This window comes from Hippocampus zosterae, chromosome 1 (genome assembly GCF_025434085.1).
Source record: "Hippocampus zosterae strain Florida chromosome 1, ASM2543408v3, whole genome shotgun sequence".
NCBI lineage: Eukaryota > Metazoa > Chordata > Actinopteri > Syngnathiformes > Syngnathidae > Hippocampus > Hippocampus zosterae.
Window position 1 is genome coordinate 13,281,630 of NC_067451.1, and position 22,469 is coordinate 13,304,098.

The window sequence follows — 22,469 nt, forward strand, 5'->3', positions numbered from 1 at the left end:
AGTAATCGAGCCGGGATGTGACAAAGGCATGAATTACTGCAGGGGTGCCCAAACTTTTTGGATCGAAGATCTACTTTTCGATCAACTAACCTCTCGGGATCTACCCTTACCAGCGCGCATGCGCACGCGCACAAACACACACGCGCGCACACACACACACACACACACACACACACACACACACACACACACACACACACGCACACGCACACACACACACACGCCATGATGAGCAACAGCCTGTAACAGAGTCATGCCACACACTTTTTCAGCCTGTTAACTATCGTAGCTCACACGTACCGTTTTAAAGTGCTTCCCTGGGCCCTCCTAGATTCCTATTCTTTGCTCGTGCCCTCGGTGAATTGTACAAGACGCAAATTCTGAATGAGAATCATGACGATAAAAGATAGAGCGCAACAGCTCTGATCACAAGATGAAATTGCAAATTGCTGAGCGCTAACGACTTCCGGTGAGGTAATCACGCGCCACCGTAAATTTAAAAGATTTACCTGCTTTATTTTATTTTTAAAAAAATAGTGAAAATGAGACTGATAAGATGATTAGGGTGCAGTGTATATTAACACAAAAATTACTAACATGTACAAAGACACACAAATGGTTGTTTGTTTTTTTTCTTCTCGACACTCCTCGGATCTACTTGGGACCTGTCTTAGATCTACCGGTAGATCAGGATCTACCTAATGGGCACCCCTGATTTACTGTCTCAAAGTGTTCATGTGAGAGGAGAGGTTTTATTTTGGCCAGCTGTCTAAGGTGAAAGAAGCTGGATTTAACAACGGCACCAATTTGCCGATCGAGTTTGAAATCACTGTCCAGTTTAAGGCAGGGGACCCAGGTCTACAGGATGGAATGTACAAGGGCCACTGGGACCAAACAATATCACCTCTGTCTTCTTTTCGTTGATTTTTAAGAAATTTTGTGCCATCCAGGTTTTGATTTCTTCCAGACAGGATAGGAGTGGGCTTAATGAGAAGGCATCTTTCTTGCTCAGTGGGACATAGATCTGGCAGTCATCTGCATAGCAGTGGAAGAGAATACCATGTTTCCTTAAGATGGACCCCAATGGGAGCAGATACAGCGAGAACAGCAGAGGCCCCAGAATTGAGCCCTGTGGAACACCACATGACAGGGGAGCATAAAATCAGCAAATCAAGGCAATCATGACATTTATGCGAATTGAATGTGAAGGTAAAAAAAAAATCAATGTGCACTTTATAAAACTGTATTTCCATTTAATTGCCTGGTCATGCAAATGGCACCAAATTTGCTTGAATGGCCCATACAAGCATTACCAGAAAATGAGACATTCGTCTCCCAGAGTGACTGACCCATATAAAGACAGGAAATCACTCCAGCAGTGTACTCAGGTAGACATAAGGAACGGCGGATGCACAGATAAAACCTCATCCTGTTTAATAAAAAGAGAATTAAGTAAGCACAGGTAATGTCTGCAGGTTCCTGTGCTGATATTGCAAAATTACATGTAAAGGCTTTGTAATGTTGACCACAATCCAAGAAGCAGGGCATGCAATCTGATTTTAAATTTCATCTCACTTACGACCTTAAGTAGGACAAGCCAGTACGATGGTGACTCTCTTGTGTCTCCTCTTTAGCAGATAAAATGGATTCTCTTTAGGATGAAGTCTGGAGATTGACTTTGTCACTCCAAAACCTCACGTTACTTGCCCACTGTTGTTTTGGCAGTGTGTTTTTTGTTTCATTATCTTGCTGCATGATCGTAAATTTCCCGGTCAGTTTGGCCAAATCTTTCTTTAAATAGGCCGATTTCTGTCTTACGTCAAGTGCAAGAAAACCTTTTTTTCGAGGGCAAAATAATACTTGCATTTTAGCAAACCAATTTTTAGAGACAACCCCTCCCTTCTCAAACGGTTATGAATTCAACAAATATTACCTCTTGATAATGTTGAGTGTGCCATGATTAAAGAATAGTGAATGCCATATGTGGCCCAGAGGCAATGCTTTGCAACCTCATCCCAGATGAATCCATACCTCCAATGAGCTTTACAGATGAGGTTTTATGTGGTTTGCATCTGCTGGTATAGTCTCAATACTTTGATAACGTTGTCAGCAATCAGTACACATTGTGATACTTACCTGTAGCTTGTGGGGGAAAAAAGGTATAATATGTCTTCTTTAAGGTATATTTTCCAACAAATTATGGTCGGTTCTAAAATATAAGACTTTCAAGTTCAACGATAGTACAGTATGTTCATGTGTTGACTGTGCCCCAAAACTCATTTTCAGTCGTTCTTTTCCGAAAATATTTGGAGTTGTTGTCTGCCATCTTGGTGAAAGTTCACTCAAGCATTACCTCGTGACACCAGTGTTAACTGGAGCGAGCAGACCGGCGGCCCAAGGCAAACACTGCTCAATCTGTTGAGCATATCCACGTTTTTGGAGCGAGGTCACTCAGCCATTGGTGGGCAAATGAATTCAATTGGCTTCACACAATTAGTGCAAGTCAACAAGGAAATAGGTGGAGCAGCGGGCTGCTTTCCTACGGTACCCTGGTAACAGTCTTACATGTGGGGAACCATTTCAGACTGTTCAATTCTCTGTGTGTGTGTGTGTGTGTGTGTGTGTGTGTGAGAGAGAGAGAGAGAGAGAGAGAGAGACCCCCCCCAATATATATATATATATATACACACCTGTACATATATATATGTTTTGGTCTGTTGGTCGGATGGTATCTCGGGGTGCCATCTGCCAACTTCCCACTGAGGTTCTAAGGTTGGGCAATTTTTGCCAGAAATATTCCCTGCTAACCTAGATAACATTTCCGGTCCTCTCAGGAGTTACAATAACGGGGTAGGACTAGATACGTTTTTTACTTCATCCTACTCCCTTGAACATAATAACTGTGTTGAATGAAGACTGATTTCTTTCTTTTTACTTTTTTATCTACCTTATTTTCTGTCAAATTATTACTGTATATGTTTTATGTTCAATAAACAATAAAACAAACAAACAAACAAACAAACAATGTCGTACATCCGAAGTTGCAGATTGTTATTGCCTTCATGTGACCCAGGTGGGCAAAAGTGATCCAGAATATCGATTCCTATCCAAGCAAGACAATATTTTATTTATATCGAGTTTTTACAACAGCTGCAACTTTAACCAAGAGCTTTACAGAAACACATAACATAAAACATAGACAATAATACAATAATACAATCGTAACAGCTCATCCAATACAGCTCCAATAGGAGCTGTAACCTAATCGAACATTGAGCAGTACCCACGATCCACGAGCAGGGTAACCCACCCCACTTTTGCTGTTGCTCATCCATCCTTCAGTGACCAATCAGCAGCTATGCTTTTAGTAGCACTCCTCTTGCCTGCACTGGGTAAACACAGGTATGTGACACATTGTTTGTCAATGCCAGTTGCTTAACTACTTATCAGTCCTTGCTAAGCATCTGCTGGAGAACTGCTTTGGCCTCAAGTGGCTTCAACAACCATTATTTCCATTATAACAGTGTTGACACAATCTTATTATTATTATTATTATTATTATTATTATTATTATTATTATTATTATTATTATTATTATTATTATTATTATTTTGCTGCTCTACAATGGTAATTTTGGCAATTGTTGTTGCAGTATGGTAATATTCCAAATGACATGCAGGTAAATGGAAATGGAAAACGCCTCTCCCCACAGGCAAAGCCAGGCAGATCCTACAAAGCAATACTGAGCACAGAGGGGAGGAGTAAAAATCCAGCTCAGCAGTTTGCACAGTCAGGGAGGTGAATTCATGTGGAACCCAGTGCTCAGTCAGAACTGAAGGCTGCAGCTCAAGGGATCACCAGCCTGACGTTTAAAGACCCGCAAATGTTCAGTGCAGAAACATCCTGATACTTGTTGCTTTTTTCTCACACTTTTGGATTATCCTTGTTGAATCATCTCACAGGTAGGAGCATATTTCTGATGATCTATGATGATAAATGCTCATTTTAGAAAGATTATTTCAGATCATTTTAGAAAGATAATTTTAAAAACTGCAAAATATTGTAAAACCAACGATTTTAAAAAAACGGTGGGTCTTTACGGTCTACATTTTTCATGAACTAGATTGCATTCAAACACCATGTCTCCAGTATAATGGAAATGAGCTGTCACATACAAAATCCAGTTCTGGTTCTTCTCTCAAGGGGATAAATGCCCATTTAAATAGTTATCGGGGTGAATTTATGAGTGTTCCAAATTTTGGTTCAAAGAACTTCAAATGAGCTCAAATAAAAGGATACTTTTAATTGGAAAGGAGAGGTATTTACTGGTTTTGTATTGTATTCACTAATGTATTTATTTGAACCCTCTCATGTACGTGCAGTTACTAGAGTGGACAGCTATTCAAATTTTTAATTAATCTTAATGTCGCAGTTGTGCATCAACCACAACAATGGATCCTCACGGGTGTTGCCATCCACTTGCGTTATTTTTTTTCATGCCTAAAGACTAATAAAACAGGAGAAAAAACATCCTTACGTGGGTTATCATTATTTGTGCACTTTCTCTACGGTTTGCGAATAAAGGAAGAAGAGTCTGTAGCTTCTTTGTTTCTAAGGTAGTGTAACTTATATTGAGCGATAATGGAATGTGATTGCTGGGTTACTGTGACGCATCCACACTCAGTTTGTGAATTACCGTAGGTCTTTTGAAAAATCCAATCTGCACCGTAACACCAAACAATTGATTGAATGGTACTCCACTACGCGCCTTGGCAGCATTCCTCAACTGCTTGCCATTTCTCACTTGTATTCTTTTGGCATTCGACTCAGCATGACTTAGATTTGTTCTTGGTTTTACTGTTTGGTGCTTTCTACCACCTTTATCACCGATTTGTCTTACTGTTTATTGTACATGTTAAATTGCTCCATGTACAGCACTTTGTATGCAGCGATGATTTGAAAGTGCTCTATAAATACTGTTGACTTGACTTGACTGAAGTGCTTTTCAAATCCCTCAATAGCTCGCTCCTCGCTGTGTTTCATCTTGATATGGTTCGGGATGAGCCTTTCAGCATCAAAGGTGTGCAAATTTTATAACGTGCTGAAATTCCAAGTGCAAAAATTCATGCTTACAGAGTTTCAGATTTTTTTTTTCTCGTTGTTAACAGGAGAAACGTGCTGAAATTCCAAGTGCAAAAATTCATGCTTACAGAGTTTCAGATTTTTCTTTTCTCTGTGTTAACAGGAGACAACATGTTAGAGCAGGTTCTGTCATTCGGCCGTTCCTTGGTGAGGCGAAAGTTGGTTGACATGAGCAGTTTGGAGGAGTCCAAGCTCTGTCGTTGCCTGGGGACAGTGGACCTGATCGCCCTCGGCGTGGGCAGCACTCTGGGTGCAGGTGTCTACGTCCTGGCTGGAGAAGTTGCCAAGGGAGACTCTGGACCCAGCATAGTCATCTCCTTCCTCATTGCTGCCCTGGCCTCTGTCATGGCCGGCCTTTGTTATGCCGAGTTTGGAGCTCGCGTCCCAAAGACGGGTTCTGCTTACCTTTACAGTTATGTAACCGTAGGGGAGATATGGGCCTTTATCACCGGCTGGAACCTGATTCTGTCCTATGTGATTGGTGAGTTACAAACGCCTAACTAACAGATCCGAGCTGGTATGTTGACCCTAATTCATGTTTACGTTCTGTCACAGGTACCTCCTCAGTAGCTCGGGCTTGGAGCGGAACATTTGATGAAATGACTGGAGGACATATTGAAATATTCTGCCAAACTTATTTCAGCATGAACTCTCCCGGTCTGGCTCAGTATCCTGACTTTTTTGCAGTCTGTCTGATTCTACTGCTGTCTGGTAAGAAAAATAAAAATAAAAACAACCACTCGTAATGACCAGCCCTGTGAATATTTGCCAATAGCTTATATGTTGGGTGTACCTTAATAGCTGTTCAACTTAAAATACAGTTCCACCAGTGAGTCCTCTCACCGTATTTGTATGAGCAGTGACGAAAGAGCTGTTCTTGGTTCACGCATATTTCTGATATCCAGTGCAAGTTGTGGGATTTCACTGTAAATTACACCATGCTCTGTTCTCAGCGATCAGATGATGTATACATATACAGAGTCACCGATAGTTTTGCGGCATGAGAAAATTTACTGAAATCAATTGTACAGCAGCCTAATTTCCTCAAAGTAAGATTGACACACAAAGCTGTTAACCCTTATATTAATATAAGGGTCTCCAGTGACCCGTTTCAAGGTTATAATATGTAATAACTACCATGTAGTTGATTTTATTAGAACAAGGCTTTATGATATCCTCCACAACACCTACATAAGCACAGCAAAACTACATTTCACCATTTTGAAAATTCTGAAGGTATCGTCAGAAAAAATGTTACAACTGTGGTGTTAGGGTCATTTTTGAGCCGGCAAGGTAAAACTATACAAAACTCAGACATTATCTGACCCCAACCTCCACTCTTTCTCCAAGAAAACAAATCTCTCACAGTACAGTATGTGACCCAACCCCCGCGCGTGAGAACTTGTAATGAAATGTTACAATGTTTACAAATAAACTTGACCTGACTAGACACCTGTCTTGCTCACACACACACACAGACAACCCCCTCCCCTCCCGTCCATGGGAACTTGATTTGACCAGTGCCCAGATTTTCTCGCAGAAATATCTATAAATACCTGAGCCTAGATCATTTGAGTTTCATTGTGCAGCAGCATCTGTCAATTTCACCATGAGCAAAAGGCATTATACAGTCCGTGAGATTCTGGATCACACCCTTGAGGAGGGAGAGGCTTTGGAGGAGATGGATCAGGCTGAAATAGAGGAAGACGTGTCTGAGGACGATTTTGTGGAATATGATCCACATCCAGATGAAGACACATCCGATCCAGATGAGGAAGTAGGACTGAATGAGCCAGAACAGGGCTTTGTTTCGAAGAATGGGCAGGTTTGGTCCTCAATTCCATATGAAAATGAAGGCAGAGCAACATCTGCAAACATTATAAAAATGACCCCTGGACCCACTCGATTTGCGAAGTCACATATTCAAGATATAAAGAATCTTTTATCAAGATATAAAAATGTTTTCTGTGTTCATGCAGTCATAATTATTCTGAGGTTGGTGTTTTTGGTAAATAACGTTGTTTTCTGAAGAACAAAGGCTCCTTTTTTCTAACAAATTTATGCGGGTCAAATTTGACCCTAGCACCACCAATGTAACTATGATTAATATATATATATGTTAAACTTTTTTTCCAGAAGTTATATTCTAATATTGTTCTATTATAGTCAGAAAACATTATTATCAATGGGTTTCACATTTAGTTAACATATGGTTAAACAACCTTATTTTCAGCTAAAAAATAAGGGACATGATGTGTCTCAGGGGCCATAAAATCCAATTACAATAGGATTTTATGGTTATGAATGCATATAATGTTAGTTAGGATGTAGTATTAACAATATTGAGTGATACTCCTTTCTTTTTAATGATTAGGACTAAGTTAGACCCTGGGTAAAAATTGACCCGCAAACAACAGACAGTGGTGGTCGTTTCTAATACAACAAGAAGGTTAAGTGAGAAGCCTAATTACAATTCCTGCGCGCCTTCACAAAGACTCTTGTCAACCAGGAAAATTGTCATGATATTCGTCTGGAACAATTGAATGAAACCGATGAGTCTTCAAGATTGGAAAATCACATTTTCTTTCATAGTGTAACTGGTCCTGCGACCTAGTTAGAGCTCAAGCTTTGACCCCATTCCTTAATCGTGTTCACGTTAGCAAATAGCTTCGGGTTGGGTTAGAAATTTTAATTTCTGTTTAACGAGCCGTCAACAGAAATTCGTTTGAAGAAATGTAAGAAGAAGGAAAGAAGAAGAAGAAATAGTCATAGCAACTAATATGTGACGTATGTCCTAATTTGGTGCCGCCTCTCATGGCAACAAAAACGTTTGCTCGTTTAGCATGCGGCATTCGCCACAATGAGGATTGACTATTTACAGCATTAAAAGGTGCAATAAATGACCTTTAGCCACAATGAGACGCAGAATTCAAGTGAATGAAAGGCATTTTGAATTAAAAAGAATAACTTTTCCATATTTGGAAGCGGAAGGTTAAAATCCAACTAGAACTTATCTTGGGTGGTAATCCAAGCTCAACTGTTCTTGATCTTGATTTTTGAAAAGGAAATTCCCTCCAAATAGTCCTGCACTGCTGAAAATTGAGTAGCCTCTCAGAATATTGTTTTCTCCCGTTACATAACATTCATGCGCTCTTACAACGGCCTTCACTTGTTTCCCCATTACTGCATCCCCTTATTGCAATCAAGCAGAAAATGTCTTGTTTGGGTGGGACTCAAAAATAACGATACTATCAATAACTCTAACCCAGTGGTTCTTAACCTTCTTAGAGGTACCGAACCAAACCAGTTCATTTGCACATTCACCAAATCCTTCATGAGTGAAAAACAAAAATAGGACTTTTTTCAAATTCAAGACATAAAAAACACATTTATTAAAAACTGAAAAAGTAAATAACATTTCAAACATATGTATACGTTTAAAAAAAAAAGTAAAAATATTTTTTTATGACGTACTATCACAACAGTCACACGTTGATGACTGGAGGCAAACGACATTTCCCGCAGCACTGATTGGATAGGCAATGGCAGGTGATCATCTGCAGCCAGTGATGGCCAAGCGGGTGTGTCATAACTAATTGACATGTTGAGTTGGGTATGTCTTGACCTCCATGGCAGAGGCTCCATCGATTCCCTGAAACCGATTCACCGAATCCCTAGGGTTTGATCGAACCCAGGTTAAGAACCACTGCTCTTAACGAAGCACATTTCCACTGGATGCAAAGCCATATTGCTACATTTTAATGAAGATTTACAGTTTTTGTGTTCATCGTGTTTGTGCTTCTGCAGGGCTCCTGTCATTTGGGGTGAAGGAGTCAGCCTGGGTCAATAAAGTCTTCACCTCTGTCAATGTGCTTGTACTCCTCTTCGTCATCATCTCGGGCTTTGTCAAAGGAGACACAAACAACTGGAAGATAAGTGAGGAATCTCTCGTCAATGTTTCCATCGTAGTCAGGTAATTATTTTGAAGCAGTTGGTTTTTTTAAAATAATGCACAGTACTCTGTGCATTTTACTATCCGTGATGAGATTCTAGTATCGTTGTCTTTAGGAACCTTTCAACCGTGGGCAATGTGAGCAGTGATTATGGAGCTGGAGGATTCATGCCATACGGTTTCAGTGGGACGTTAGCTGGAGCCGCCACCTGCTTCTATGCTTTTGTAGGCTTTGATTGCATAGCGACGACAGGTATGAGCTCGGCCTCATGGTTGTAAGTTGTTCGTTTATCAAGTTCAACCCTGTTGAGTTGGTTAAAAGGAGATCCTTCTTTTGATATGTTGTCTACATTTGATACTGATATATAATTTGTGAAAGTAATGCACACACATTAATTTGTCACACAATTCTTGATGACTTTGAACCAAAAATAAAGTTATGTTGATTACTCCTGCAGGTGAGGAGGTGAGGAACCCACAGAGGGCCATTCCCATTGGCATTGTGGTGTCACTGACTGTGTGTTTCCTGGCGTACTTTGGTGTTTCGGCCGCACTGACACTCATGATGCCTTACTACCTGTTGGATGAGAAAAGCCCTCTTCCAATGGCTTTTCAATATGTGGGATGGAGCCCTGCCAAATATGTGGTCGCTGTCGGTTCACTATGTGCCCTGTCCACCAGGTAACCAACTGACTGTTTTTGTAGCTTACAATGAGATACAGTGTGATTATTTGCAGTGGATACAAATACAGTATTTAGAATTGCGCATGCTGCCTGTCTTGCTATTGGAATGATATGTGCCGCTAATTGTGATATTCTGGGTGAAGGGCTTCTTTTTGTCAAATATCCGCAATGCTTAGAAAGTGGTTGTTAGAAATAGAAATGTCCAATGGTTGGACGGGTTCGGCTCCAGACCGTGTTTTTCATATATGATGTGTATATTCCTTCATTCATTCATTCATTCATCTTCCATACCGCTTGATCCTCACTAGGGTCGTGGGGGGTGCTGGAGCCTATCCCAGCTGTCTCCGGGCAGTAGGCGGGGGACACCCTGAATCGGTTGCCAGCCAATCGCAGGGCACACATAGACGAACAACCATCCACGCTCACACTCACACCTAGGGACAATTTAGAGTGTTCAATCAGCCTGCCATGCATATTTTTGGAATGTGGGAGGAAACCAGAGCACCCGGAGAAAACCCACGCAGGCCCGGGGAGAACATGCAAACTCCACACAGGGAGGCCGGAGCTGGAATCGAACCCGGTACCTCTGCACTGTGAAGCCGACGTGCTAACCACTGGACTACCGGGCCGCCGTGTATATTCCTGTATATATATATATGTGTGTGTGTGTATATACACACACACATACATATATATATATATATATACACATACACAGGAATATACATATATATATATATATATATATATATATATATATATATATATATATATATATATATATATATATATATATATATATGTATATAGATAGATAGATAGATAGATAGATAGATAGATAGATCTATATATATCTATATATATATATATAATTCAATGCATAAGAGTAAAAGAAAACAAGTGTAACCAAATAAAACATCGGCACCAAAATGTAAAACACCTCTGAAGCCCACTGTGACTTTCTTTCCTGATGGTTTATTAGTTTTAAGTCATTCTTTCATATTTTTCATGTCACATTTCTTCAAGTGAACATAAAGCTGGTCAATGACATTCTACAAAAAAAATGTAAAGTTTAACTAGGATTGATTAATTGATTTTGTTTCCATGGTATGCTACAGTATTAATGATTGTGGCCAAAACTATCCCTTGCCGATTTTACAACAAAAAGCAAGTTGTTTTTGTATTTTTGCACCATTTTCAGTGTTTTGTTTGACTGTTTTGGGTGATTGATCGTTGCTGTTGCTGAAACATAAAAAAAGAATTAAAAGAACATTTGACAAATAGCACCAATGAAGGCTTTCCTAGGAGGATCAAATCATGTTCACTTAAAAAAAAATCGAAATGGTGTTATTTGTACATCCCATCAGAAAAGAAAGGCACACTCGTCTCACTTGTCGAGCTTTTAAGATGTGGTGATTGTGTTTGCTGTGTGTCCTTGTGTGTGCTTTTGGGCATTTTGATTAACGTGTTGGTCTTGCATGTTTCTGCTGTCTTATGCAGTCTGCTGGGCTCCATTTTCCCTATGCCTCGTGTAATCTATGCTATGGCAGAGGATGGGGTGCTTTTCAAAGCCTTAGCCCGAATCAATCCTAAGACGAAGACCCCCCTTATTGCCACTATGAGCTCCGGTGTAGTAGCAGGTGAGAGCTGGGGACCGTCGTGCCTCTCCACCAGGCGACTATGAAAGACACTCCCCAACAACAAAAACTCCTCGCTAGCCATTTGCACCGTATCTGATTCAAATCATTGGCCATCATGTCCATCATCTCTCCTTACAATGTGTGCTTTCACAGTTGTGCAGGTGAAATGTGTCCTTTCCTCAGTGTTCTCCACTTAACCATGAGCCCTCTTCTCCGTAGCCTGTTGGGCGCCATGTTCCCCCTACCACGCATTCTCTTTGCCATGGCACGAGATGGCATTCTGTTCAAATTTTTGTCCAAAGTGAGTAAGCGGCAGTCGCCTGTGGCTGCCACCATGGCGGCAGGTACCACTGCGGGTAAGCAGCCAAGACAAGGAACGGCCTCTTGTACAGCCTTGTGGTGTGGACTTGGTTTGGCTTTGAATCGTAATGCGGTGTCAGTGGTGATGGCTGCATGTTGAAGTTTGTGATTGTATTCAGAAGAGCATGCGAAAACCTTTTTTTTTCTTCTTTTAAGGTGAGCGTTATTTGTAACATTAACCCTTTTTAAGACAAGTGAGCTGGCCAACAAGAGACCATTCTGATCTTTTACTGTCTATACACTATCCATATGCTCCAGCTCACCTATAACTTATTCAGTATTAGCAATATTGATGATTCGTGGGTAAATATACTGTATATATTTTCTTCAGAGATAATAGGATTGTCACTCAAATAGCCTCCACATTGAGAAGATTATGCCAATGCAGTCAAATAATATTAAGAGCTGCAATAACATAAGACAATAATACTGTACATTTTTGATCAATTCAAGTTGCTACTTTCAAACAGAGGTGTCAAATCCAGGTTCAGAGATTAAAAACCCTCACACATTTTGGTTTCAGCCACAGGCGCTTCTGTTAAAGGAACTCCCTGGCAGTAGAAGCACCTTTGGCTAAAGCCGATGTTTACTTTCTGGACCTGGATTTGACACCCCTCTACAAATGGTATCTTATGTTTTCTTTTTTCTGTCAATGCTCTATATTCCTGCCCGCCACATTGCATAGCATAAATCTGCAAATGGGCGGTTTGGACTAATTTGAATGATTTCACAGAGGCACGCAGGTTGGCGCAGTTACAAATGGTTATCCTGCGCCGTGATGGGTGTGAACACAACTGACTTGATTTACAGTCAAGACTGATTTGTTGGAGTCCATGCAGGAGACTGACATATGTACACAAAGTATGTTTATGAGTGCAAGCAGACTTTCTCAGGCAGATGATGGAATGTTGGCCAGGGCAATTACAGAACACTGCTCTCAAGTGGGGATTTGGAGACCACCTTGATCCTATGTGTTCGTATGTGATCACCCCCCCCCCCCCCCCCCTCATATCTGTGCAGCAGCAATGAGTGTGATTGTAAAAATATAATGAAGATGAGAATAATAATATATGTATTTATTTTTTAATAGCGTCAATTTAGTTAAATCAATACGAACAGAATTACCCATCAACATCTCTCACTGGCCCCCTTTGATCATTTTATAATGCCCCTCGAAAAATAAATTTGTAAAGATTTTGAGGTAAGCTAAACTAGGCGTAGGAGTAGGAATAGTAGCACTGTAAATGTGTTATTATTGTTCTATTATATGCTATATTGTATTCTTGTTATTATTTTTGCCTTTATTGCTGAGACACTCACTAACTTTGCCGTAAAACCTTGTATCCTAATTATATTTTCCCTTTTTTTTAATCATGGTACTGTTAGCATTTATTTAAACTGATGCTCTTGCAACTTGTCATGACAAAAATGCTAAAACAAATGTGCAACTTTGTGCTCAAGTGCGGCACATGCATCATATATAACTGTGACACATTGGCATCCAAAACACATGTTTTAATTGCGGTTTCATGGAATGACACGATGTTGCAAAAGCAGCATAATCGCATGGACCAGTTGAGATCAACTCAATACTGGCTTCAGCTCCTGGGACACAAGAGAGGTGCTGTGAGCAGCACCGCAGTGTCACATCCTACAAAAACTCAGTATGCAGATGATGCCTGCTGGTTCATTAGCTGAAAGAAATGGCTTGTTTTTGTGTGCAAATGACTGCATGAACTATGCCTGCAAAGGAATATGGTTCTGTTGGATTTAAGTGTTTGGTATAATCTGGTGCCATATGTTTGTGGGAAAAGATTCAACTTGCAAAAGTCCAAGTGTCGGTGTGTGTTTGTGTATGTATTTCGGTATGTGTTGGTATGGATGCCTTTTCCGTAACATTCGCTAATTGTGTTGTCTTTGCTTGCTCTATAGCCATCATGGCTTTCCTGTTTGACCTCAAAGCTTTGGTTGACATGATGTCTATTGGGACTCTGCTGGCCTACTCACTGGTTGCTGTGTGTGTACTGATTCTCAGGTGGGTACGTTTTCAGTGGAAACAACAACAAACTGTGTGTTGTTTTTGGAACATGTTTTTTTTCTACTTGGCAAGCCACAGGAATGATTACCCATTTCTATGAAGTGCAATTTATGATTTAAGATCTGTAAATCTGACTCGCATAAGAATGTAAAGGGACTCCCTGAGTAACAGTGTTGACTTTTACTCTTTTCCTCCATGTACTAGTACCGAGAGTATATTCCTCATTTTCATATCGTTTGATTAAAATTGAGCATTTTCCAGGGGGGGGTTTCTGTGTAAATGTCTCTCACGTTAAAACAACTATGCTTGAACTCCTATTTTCAAATCATAATAATAATACTAATTATAATAATCATAAACTTTCGATGATTTCAAATTTCACGAAAGTAAAGACACTTAAGAGAGAAACATACTAACTTCATTGCAGTCGAATACACATGTAATCCGAATGACAAGATATCGAAAACGTGTTTGGTAATAAATCTTAAACAATGATAATAACATACATTTTGGCACAGCTTTGGTAATAGAACCCAGTGGCAGAGCAAATAGTGATGAAATAAAGATGAAAGTTCATAACGGTAAACACAGCAACTGTGTGAGTCGCCCAAGTTCAATGTCACCCTTCACACACTGTAAATATGGGAGCATTTATGATTTCATTACTTATTAAACCAGGGGTGTCCAAACTTTTTGCCAAGGGGGCCAGATTTTATGTGGTAAAATGTCGGGGGGCCGACCTTGGCTGACATTCTTTACATTGAACAACAATATTGTTCAACAAATTTTAGTAAGCCAGTCTGTTTCACATTTCCATTTTTATTTTAATTTCAACAATCTTAAGAATTTCTTTTGGTTCATTTGAAACAGGTATATCACATGCAACTGCTTATTCACTTGACTTTTTCTTAAACAGAAGTCTCCTGAGTGCAAATTGATTGATTTGAAACATAAAATGTATCACCATGACTTTTCAATAGTCACAAAACCTTTGAATCGAACAACAGGGAAATGAACAAGCAATACACATATCCACAACTGCAAGGATCATTTAAAATATGACATATCAGTCAATATAAACACGGAGTGATGTCTTGTTAACTCGTGAGTGATGCCCTCTAGTGTCTAAATGCTATTACTCATTTAGTGAATGCTATTACTCATTTAGCCACTAGAGGGAAGCAGTACTCTATGAAACATCACTCACCAGTCTACAAGACCTCAGTCAATGCAACACGTGTTCCATTGCGCCCAACCTGCGGGCCAGACGGCACTGACTTTATGACAGGGGCCGAGGGCCGGATGAAATTCGACCGCGGGCCGGATTTGGCCCGCGGGCCGGACTTTGGACATGCCTGTATTAAACCCTTTACACTTCTATCTGGTAAAAAAAAATAAAATAAAATTAGGACAAAATATGTCTTTTTTTTTGTTGAACCAATTTACAGGACAATATCTTTATATAGTTTATACTCAAAGACATAGATAAAAGACCCATTCTTCAACAAAAGTGTTTGAAGGAAACAAAAATAACGCCATCATTGTGTTCAATCAACTGCAAAGGACTCTCCTGCATGTTAAAAAAAAATTAAATCCCATTCAAAGATGACACAAATCTGTTGAACAGCAAACTGTCATTAAGTGCAAGAAGACATTTTGTGCATGGCTCTACAAAAATCTGTTTCAATAAAATATTTGAATATGACGCAAATAGGGCATTAAGTTTGTCCCTGGTGCACCTCTGGATTGTGGCTGCACCATTTATTCTGCCACTTGTCCGGGTCACCATTCTCGTTTGTAACACTAATACTTTGTATATGTTGAATATGTCAGTGTTTGGAGGGCAGAAATGTAGTAACTTGTCATGTACAAAAAAAAATCCCGCTGTTCATGCAATTAAACAGGACACGAATTTTACATTTTCTGTTCCTTTTTTAAAATTGTCACCTTAAATGGCATTATGACAGGAATACTTACTGTTTAAGTTAAACAGATACTTTCAGGTTTGTGTGGTGATCGGGCCTGCCAATCACATAGTCCTCCCACTTGGCCTCATTAAGTTCGCCGATAAACTGGCAGCTAGCCCGGCGGACTTTAGGCATGGGGCAGGGTACAAACTGAAGTGGTCACCTTGTCGCCAATTCAATGGAAATCCATAAAATACCAAGTTTGCACCGTGGAATGTTTACTATTTGTTTTTCTCTGAAGGCAATGCTAATGAGTTCCCTGGGTCTACAAAGGGATCAAAAATCTCAACAAAACAATTGAATACTTAAAATATAACATGTCAAAATTGTAATCGTATTTCCAAACATACCGTATTTTCCGCACTACTATGCGCTACTTGGAGTAAAAGGCGCACTTTCAATGAATGGCCTATTTTCAAATGGTTTTCATTATAAGGCGCATGGAATAGAAGCTAGAATAGTGGCTGCGCTTACGTTATGCATCCACTTAATGGAGCTACGCTCAAGGGAATAGAATACAATACAATACAGCTTTATTTACAGAGAGCTTTCACAACCGCTGTAGCTGTAGCAAAGCACTTTGTGGAACTTTTAAAATACTATGTCCAAAAAAGAATATTGCTCCATATACAAGGCACATCAGATTATAAGGCGTACTGTCGGCTTTTGAGAAAATTGAATGCTTTTAGGTGTGGCTTATAGTGCGGAAAATACGGCGAAGTATTTATTTGGGTTTTCTACAGATCTAATCAACTTTCACCTCCAGGTATCAGCCAGATAGCGCTTTGGAGCGGCAACGGAGAGGTGGCTGCAAAAGGGACTCTCTGCAAGAGGGACCCACTGAGGAGGGCGAGTCCGAAATGACTGAATCCGAGTCCCACCTCAACACGTTAAAAGCAGAAGGGTCACTTCTGCAGGCGTTATTGCACCCACCTGTGTCCCCCTCTGAGCATTCATCCAGCATGGTCAAAGCTTCCATTTGTGTGCTAGGTGAGGCATGTGTTACCATCAATTTGATATGATCAAAGAGGTGATCCATAAGAAAGAATATCATTAGTGCAATGGACGGACTCATTTTTTATAAAATGAAATGATACTGTCATGAGCCAGAATCAAATATTGGCCTGTGTGTCTTTTTTTCGAAATCCAGTGCTGCTGGTGTGTGTGATCAGCTACCTGTCCACCTACTATATTGACTCCATCACTGGTCTCGAAGTATGGATCCTGGCATCACTGTCTGTGTGCCTTTTCGTCTTTGGCAGTTGCGTGGTTGTGATCTACAGACAACCACAGAGCACTCAGAGGGTTTCCTTCATGGTATTTTCCGCACTTCTGGATTTAAAACTTGAGGTTGTTGAACACAAAAGCTCATTGTTATTGCGGCTATATATGTGTTTGTTCCAACAGGTTCCCTTTTTGCCATTTCTGCCAGTTCTGAGCATATTTGTGAATATTTACCTCATGGTTCAATTGAGTGGAGACACCTGGATACGTTTCTCTGTTTGGATGGTGCTAGGTAAGTCTCTTAGACCGAAGCAAGGCTATTGTAGTTAATAAAAACAAAATAACAGAAATTATGATTGGGAAACAAATATGGTAACAAATTTAAAAAATAAATGAAAATGCTTTTTAAAAAAAAAAAAAAGGAAAACTACATTCCATGTGTATCTAACTTAGAATGTACTATATTGCGGCTCAGGAGGTAGAGCGTGTCATCCAAGAACCAAAGGGTTGATGTTCAAATTCTGCTCTGTTGAACTCATGTTTCATCGTGTCCTTGAGACATGCACATTCACGCTGTGATGGCGTGAATGTGGCAAGGGCATGTATCCATTTTGAAAATGTCCAGAGTTTTTGCTTTTGTCAATTAATATCATACATGAGGGTTTTGGTATTGAGGTACAGCAGTACAGAAGAAGGAAGTCTAACCCTCCTTTGAAAATTGTAGATTGCTTTATTTTATTACACAAAATTTTGCAGCCACTCGATAAATGCTTCATAAAATAAAATAAATTAAAACTAAACTAATTCTGGAGCTAATAAAATCAAACAATAATAATTAAAATGCTTTCATTTTTATTTGCTTGATATTTGTTGGCAAAATCACAAGTATTTTCCGCAGCCAAATTCAAATACTACTACATTAATTGTACATCTGGGGCATATCACCTCGGGGCAAAACTCCCTGCTCAAGTTACTTCTGCAGGGCCTCATAAATCAACACCACATGAGTAGCGTGCTCGTGAGCAAGAATTAAACTTGTGTGCAAGAAGTTTGGAGAAGGAAGAGAGGAAAATGAGAGAGGTGTCTGTAAAGCTCAGCCACTTTTTGATTGTTTTGTTCAACAGTTGTAGGGAGGATTGTATTCAAGGATCAACGGAAGCAAATATAAAAGATCCTTTCAATCGAAAGCTACTTTCTTTTGGATGATTTTACATGAATTCCAATATTTCCCTCAAGTAAACATACAGTATGTTCTGAGCTTCGTTGATAATAGAAGTAACATGTAATTAATCATCATTAATTATGTAAACCTGTGCAGTTGATAAGTTAGAAAATTGTAATCACAGCAGATATACCGATATATATATATATATATATATATATATATATATATATATATATATATATATATATATATATATATATATATATATATATATATATTATATAAAAAAATTCCTCATCTCACCCCCCTCGGGTGGTGTCCGTCCCTCATTCAGCTCGGGTCCTCTATCAGAGGCCAGGAAGCTTGAGGGTTCTGTGCAGTATCCTTGCTGTTCCCAGCACTGCACATTTCTGGACGACTGAGATGTCCGATGTTGTTCCCGGGATCTGTTGCAACCACTCATCCAGTTTGGGGGTCACTGCCCCGAGTGCTCCGACCACCACAGGCACGACTGTCACCTTTACCTTCCAGGCTCTCTCCAGCTTCTCTCTGAGCCCTTGGTATTTCTCCAGTTTCTCGTGTTCCTTCTTTCTGATGTTTCCATCATTTAGGACCGCTACATCCACTACAACGGCTTTCCTCTGCCCTTTATCTATGATCACGATATCTGGTTGGTTCGCCATTACCATCTTGTCAGTCTGGATCTGGAAGTCCCACAGTATCTTCGCTCTGTCATTCTCCACCACCTTCGGATGTGTTTCCCATTTTGACCTTGGGGTTTCCAGTCCATACTCCGCACAAATGTTGCGGTAGACTATGCCAGCCACCTGGTTATGGCGTTCCATGTAGGCTTTCCCTGCCAGCATCTTACACCCTGCAGTTATGTGTTGGATCGTCTCAGGTGCCTCTTTGCACAACCTACACCTTGGGTCTTGTCTGGTGTGGTATATCTGGGCCTCGATGGCTCTGGTGCTCAAGGCCTGCTCCTGAGCAGCCAGGATGAGTGCCTCTGTGCTGTCCTTCGGGCCAGCCCTCTCTAGCCACTGATAGGACTTCTTGAGATCAGCCACTGCAGTTATGGTCCGATGGTACATCCCGTGTAGGGGCTTGTCCTCCCATGATGGTCCCTCTTCCAGCGCCTCCTCTTCTGTTCCCCATTGTCTGAGACATTCTCCGAGTACGTCATCCGTTGGAGCCTTCTCCTTGATGTATTCATGGAGCTTGGATGTTTCATCCTGGACAGTGGCTCTCACACTCACTAGTCCCCGGCCTCCTTCCTTTCGGCTTGCGTACAGTCTCAGGGTGCTGGATTTGGGATGGAACCCTCCATGCATCTTAACGTCCGTGGTCTGAATCTTTTCCAAATCCTCATCGAGTTCGCAACGAAGGCTCTTAGGGTCCTGTTCACCTTATACAACTCCAAGCATTCAGTGATCCATGTATGTGGCATCGAGTCATAGACTTTCTTGTAATCAATCCAGGCTGGGCATAGGTTGGTACGTCGGGACCTGCAGTCTTGTGCGACTGTTCTGGCAACCAGGAGCTGATGTTTGGCTCCTTTGGTATCTCTACCAATGCCCTTCTGTGCTTCGCTCATGTATTGAATCACATGTCCACTTATCTTAGCCGCAATGATACCTGACATGAGCTTCCATGTTGTGGAGAGACAGGTTATTGGCCGATAGTTGGATGGGACTGCTCCCTTTGAGGGATCCTTCATGATCAGGATCGTTCGCCCTTCGGTTAGCCATTCTGGGTGAGTCCCATCCCTCAGCAGCATCCCTCACAGCTCATGGAGTCCTGTGAGTTTCTTTAGCCAGTAGGTGTGTGTGGACCATGTCCGGGCCTGGTGCTGTCCAGTTCTTCATATCTGAGACTCTTTCCTGTATGTCTACCACTGTTATGGTAACTGGGTTCTGTTCAGGGAGGTTGCTGTGCTCCTCTCTCAGGGTCACCAGCCATTGTGCACTGCTGTTATGTGCAACCTCCTTCTCCCATATGCCTTTCCGGTCCCTTTCAGTTTCCAGTCTTGGTGGGTCAGCTCTGTTGTTGGGACCCTGCCACTGAGCGTAGACTTTTGCAGGTTGTGTTGCGAACAGCCTGTTTATTCGTCTGGCCTCATTCTCTTTCGTGTACTACTGCTTTAGGCAGCTGGACAAGGCTTGGAGCCTTTGTTTGGCAGTTTCGAGTGCTTCAGGTATGGTCATCTGGATGTACCTCTCGGGTATCGGCCTTTTCATCACACCTCTCTCCCGGGAACATCGGACATCTCAGTCCAGAAATGTGCAGTGCTGGGAACAGCAAGGATACTGCGCAGAACCCTCAAGCTTCCTAGCCTCTGGTAGAGGACCTGAGCTGAATGAGGGACGGACACCACCCGAGTTCACTTTTGCCTCTGTCAACAAAGTATTTTTAATTGTCTCCATCCATCTATCTTTCTTTCAGGCTTCTTGATCTACTTCGGTTACGGAATGTGGCACAGTGTGGAGCGCCAGCGCTTTCTTCACGGCAAGAGCAGCAGTGCCAAGCAGACTGGCTCGCCTGAAATAGAAAAGCAACTGGAGCAATTAATCTCCCCGGAGAAGACAAGTCAGTTGTAGAGTTACTTCATTTTAGTGTTAATACACTATGCGGTGAAACGCTTGCCCGACACACACGCAGCTTTGCCTTCAGAAACTTGTATCACCAGCTTGACCAACTTGGGCCTCTGTGAAAGCCATGTCAGTATTTTGGGTCAGGGGTCACATCATGAGGGGCTGCTCTGACGGACCACACACACTGCATGTCACATTGTGGTTTGGGCACAATGGAAAGGACAGGTAACACACTGGAGAGTGACTTCCCTCGGATAGACGCATTCAGGGCAAGACTGCAATGATGTTAGTATGAGCGTTAGAGGTTTTCTTGATAAGCAGGTTGCCTTTGTAAAATCCTTTTTTTTAGTCCTCTCTTCCTTGAATGGAGCAAGTATGTTTTTAGGCTTTTGATACACCAATTTTGTACTATATAGCACAACTTTAGGTACACTTGTACAATGTAAAGCGACATTGCTGCAAAGCACAAGCACCAAAAAAAAAACACATTAAAGGGACACTTGTATATCTTTCAGATTCTTTTATACATTTCTTGCATGACATATTGTTCATTTGTCCAGGTGTACCTAAGGTTGTAATCATTGAGTGTAAAGTGTTGTTGAAAGCACTTTTTTTCTTTCATCTTGCACAATGCTTAAGATGTCAATCAATATATTTTTTTCACGATTGTTTCATGTGACTATCATGCTTTGACAAAAACAAATATGTTTAGTTTGATTAGCGTCTAATTTTAGAAGGCGTGTATTTGTTGCTTTAGTCATTCTTGATCTACCAGAGAAGATAGACAAGTTTTATTTTAGTGTTATGGCAATAGTCCTTTTATTCTCAGCTGCTGTCAGCGAGGGTCTTATTCAGCAGCCTTTCTGTATGTTTCAACTGTTACAGTCCGGATGAATGATGTGATTTGATTCTAATTACTTACAGGAATTATGCATATTGAATTTCTATTATTACACTATTGCAAACTGGGTTTTAATACTAATATGGCCTTTATGGTGTAGTGTGTTTCCCAAAAATCTGAAATGTGTTGCCTTTATGCCCCCTGTGTCGCTTTAAGATGTGAAGACGGATGCAGGGTTAATACATGCTTTGTGCTTGGCTTTTAGAGTTCTGTATTGTTTTATTAAAAGCCACTTGCACTACATTGCGAGTTATACTACTCTCAGCAAGATCGGAAACAATCCACAGAACCCCGCACCTGTACAATGTCAGTGTGCGTTTAACGGTAGAGTATATGTAATGCCTTGGAAACTCTTGGCAGTTTTTTCTCACCACCTCAAAATGATTTATGGAGCTCCATAAACCTTTAAGAAAAAATATTACAACTAAAATACGCCACACAAGGATCTACTGTTATGGGATAGAGGCTAGGCCGAGCCTAAAAGGGTAAATACCGGTACATTTATTTTCAAGGTCAGTCTCACTTCAGCTTGCGCAATCGCTCGCTAAAAGCAGACATGACACGGAGCTACAGCACCATCTATTGGTAAAACGACAACACTACAACCAAGGACACAAAGCGGTTTGCAGAGCTCAGCTGCGCATGAGGACCAAGTTTTAAAAAAGGCTACCAAACAAATAAGCGCGCACTGATATTTTCGATTAAAGAACAAAAGCCTATGCTGAACTGTACAGATTAAAGCTTGCAGGTATTGTTTTAAAAGGATTAAGCCTTAAATGACAGAAGGCCAGTTGCACTTTGT

The 22,469-nt window shown here is 40.8% G+C and overlaps 1 protein-coding gene across 2 annotated transcripts; it reads left to right on the forward strand.

The window, feature by feature from the left end:
- The first annotated feature begins 3,637 nt into the window (after window positions 1-3,637).
- On the forward strand, window positions 3,638-21,910 carry slc7a2 (solute carrier family 7 member 2). 2 transcript variants are annotated; one of them, XM_052057885.1, is made up of 12 exons: window positions 3,638-3,962; window positions 5,246-5,623; window positions 5,698-5,853; window positions 8,950-9,115; window positions 9,211-9,347; window positions 9,553-9,775; window positions 11,638-11,774; window positions 13,711-13,813; window positions 16,550-16,773; window positions 16,934-17,100; window positions 17,191-17,299; window positions 20,618-21,910. In XM_052057885.1, the coding sequence occupies exons 2-12, from the start codon at window positions 5,254-5,256 to the stop codon at window positions 20,770-20,772; spliced, it is 1,947 nt and encodes a 648-aa protein (XP_051913845.1). In that variant the 5' UTR covers window positions 3,638-3,962; window positions 5,246-5,253; the 3' UTR covers window positions 20,773-21,910. The 2 variants fall into 2 exon arrangements, with proteins under 2 accessions (XP_051913845.1, XP_051913835.1); XM_052057875.1 differs by lacking the exon at window positions 11,638-11,774 and adding an exon at window positions 11,279-11,418 and having other exon boundaries at window positions 3,642-3,962.
- The last annotated feature ends 559 nt before the right edge of the window (window positions 21,911-22,469 follow it).

Bases quoted from the DNA above. Each gene is read 5' to 3' on its own strand.
- slc7a2 (XM_052057875.1), top strand. From the start codon at position 5,254: ATGTTAGAGCAGGTTCTGTCATTCGGCCGTTCCTTGGTGAGGCGAAAG. The intron at 9,348-9,552 runs GTATGAGCTCGG...TTACTCCTGCAG, and splicing joins TGATTGCATAGCGACGACAG to GTGAGGAGGTGAGGAACCCA. The intron at 9,776-11,278 runs GTAACCAACTGA...TGTCTTATGCAG, and splicing joins CTATGTGCCCTGTCCACCAG to TCTGCTGGGCTCCATTTTCC.